This window comes from Cryptotermes secundus, unplaced genomic scaffold (genome assembly GCF_002891405.2).
Source record: "Cryptotermes secundus unplaced genomic scaffold, Csec_1.0 C38640050, whole genome shotgun sequence".
NCBI classification, from domain to species: Eukaryota; Metazoa; Arthropoda; class Insecta; order Blattodea; family Kalotermitidae; genus Cryptotermes; species Cryptotermes secundus.
The window spans coordinates 1-1,594 of NW_019771835.1; the positions used below are offsets into that span (position 1 = coordinate 1).

General features: G+C 43.1%; 1 protein-coding gene across 1 annotated transcript; it reads left to right on the forward strand.

Moving 5' to 3' along the window:
- Positions 1–227: 227 nt before the first annotated feature.
- LOC111875167 (E3 ubiquitin-protein ligase SIAH1B) lies at positions 228–966 on the forward strand (the record flags this gene model as incomplete). The annotated part of the gene is made up of 1 exon (XM_023871231.1): positions 228–966. A coding segment is annotated over one exon (739 nt), but the record flags the coding sequence as incomplete, so codon positions are not given.
- Positions 967–1,594: the final 628 nt, after the last annotated feature.

Consider the following 1,594-nt stretch of genomic DNA (forward strand, 5'->3'; position numbering starts at 1 on the left):
GGGCTCAGCTCCATGAAGTTAGTTTAGTTAGTTATTCATGTAATGATTGTCCAATGACGGCCGAGCAGGGTCAGCAATATAGTGGTATTGATTTGTTTGCTATAGAATTAGAACTACCATGTATAACTCACAAGTGTGCATACAATAAAGACTGAATTCAAATGACTCAGAAGTACGGTGACTGCTCGCTTTTCTGACTTAAGCAAATTGTGATCATCTGTCTACAGGACGAAGCAAGTGGAGACTGGGACGCCAACTAATTCTCCACCGAACGTATCTTCAGCACCCCAGATGCCAGAGAGATCGGTGTCTCCAGACAGGGTGCCCAACATCAAGATCTTCTGTGAGAACTTTCAGGAACTCCTCAGTAAGATGGTTTGTCCCAGCTGTGAAGAGATACTGACGTCACCCGTCCAGATCTGCGTGTCCGGCCACTCTTACTGTGGCAAATGCCTGCCTCTGTTAACCCTATGCTTGATCTGCTTCAAACCTCTGACCAAAACACAAAACCGAAACGTGATGAAGATACTGAGTTTGGCGTCATTCAACTGCCCGTGGAATCTGATCGGCTGCGTGGCCATGATGCCCCTGTCCGCTATTACAGAGCATTACAAATACTGCCATTTCATGCTGCTTACATGCCCAGCTAGTCGTGAAAAGGACACGTACTGCGCATGGCAGGGCATCAAGATGAATCTGCCTTCACATATCAAGACTCACGAACACCAACAGCTTTCAGTAGCACAACCTTTCCTCGTTGATTCGTGCCGTGTGTGGCCAGAGAAGATACTGCGTCTGTTCCTGCTTTACGAGGATGAGATATTCACGTATTACAGACTTGTGTTCGAAGATACATGGTACAGCATGGTGCACCAAGTGGGGCTAACGCGTCGGAAGTTCGAGAGCGCCTTCAAATTGGACGGCGCCAACGGCAAGGATCGCATTCGCATGACAGTACCTGTACCCGTGAGAGACGATGAGTCTGCGTGTTCACTGTTTTCTGGCAAATGTTTCAGAATCCCAGGCAATATGATCCAACATTTTATTAAGCATCAATATATAAATCTGACGATTTTCCTTAATGACGTAACGAAATCTACAAACCCCTAGAATTTTAGTTATTTTAGTGAGAAACTGCATATTTTATCATTGACGTAGGAAGGTATGTAAATTGATATTTAATTGTGCTTGTAATATCTGGATTCTGTTCACCCTCCTAGTTCTTTATAGGACAGTACTTAGATAAAACAAAAATCATGATCTGGAATTTTAGACCTTCAATGTGGTGACCCTTAAGATTCAGGTCTGCCGTAGAATCTGGTATAATTTTACCTGGGATTCGGAGGAACCAGCTTCCTACGGCTTCTACCACATTACATGGCATGTCTTCCCAGACGACAATAATCTTCGAGCCTTAACGTTTTGCAAATTGATTCTATATTCTTCTTCGGGTGGGTGGGATTTGAATAATTTATTATTCCTACAGGACCCTAGGTAGAACTGCTTTCATACCCTGATTTCGGAAAACATTAGAATAGGACAATTACTGACCTTTTGGACGTTAATCATTATACTATTTTATTTAAAAATTAGG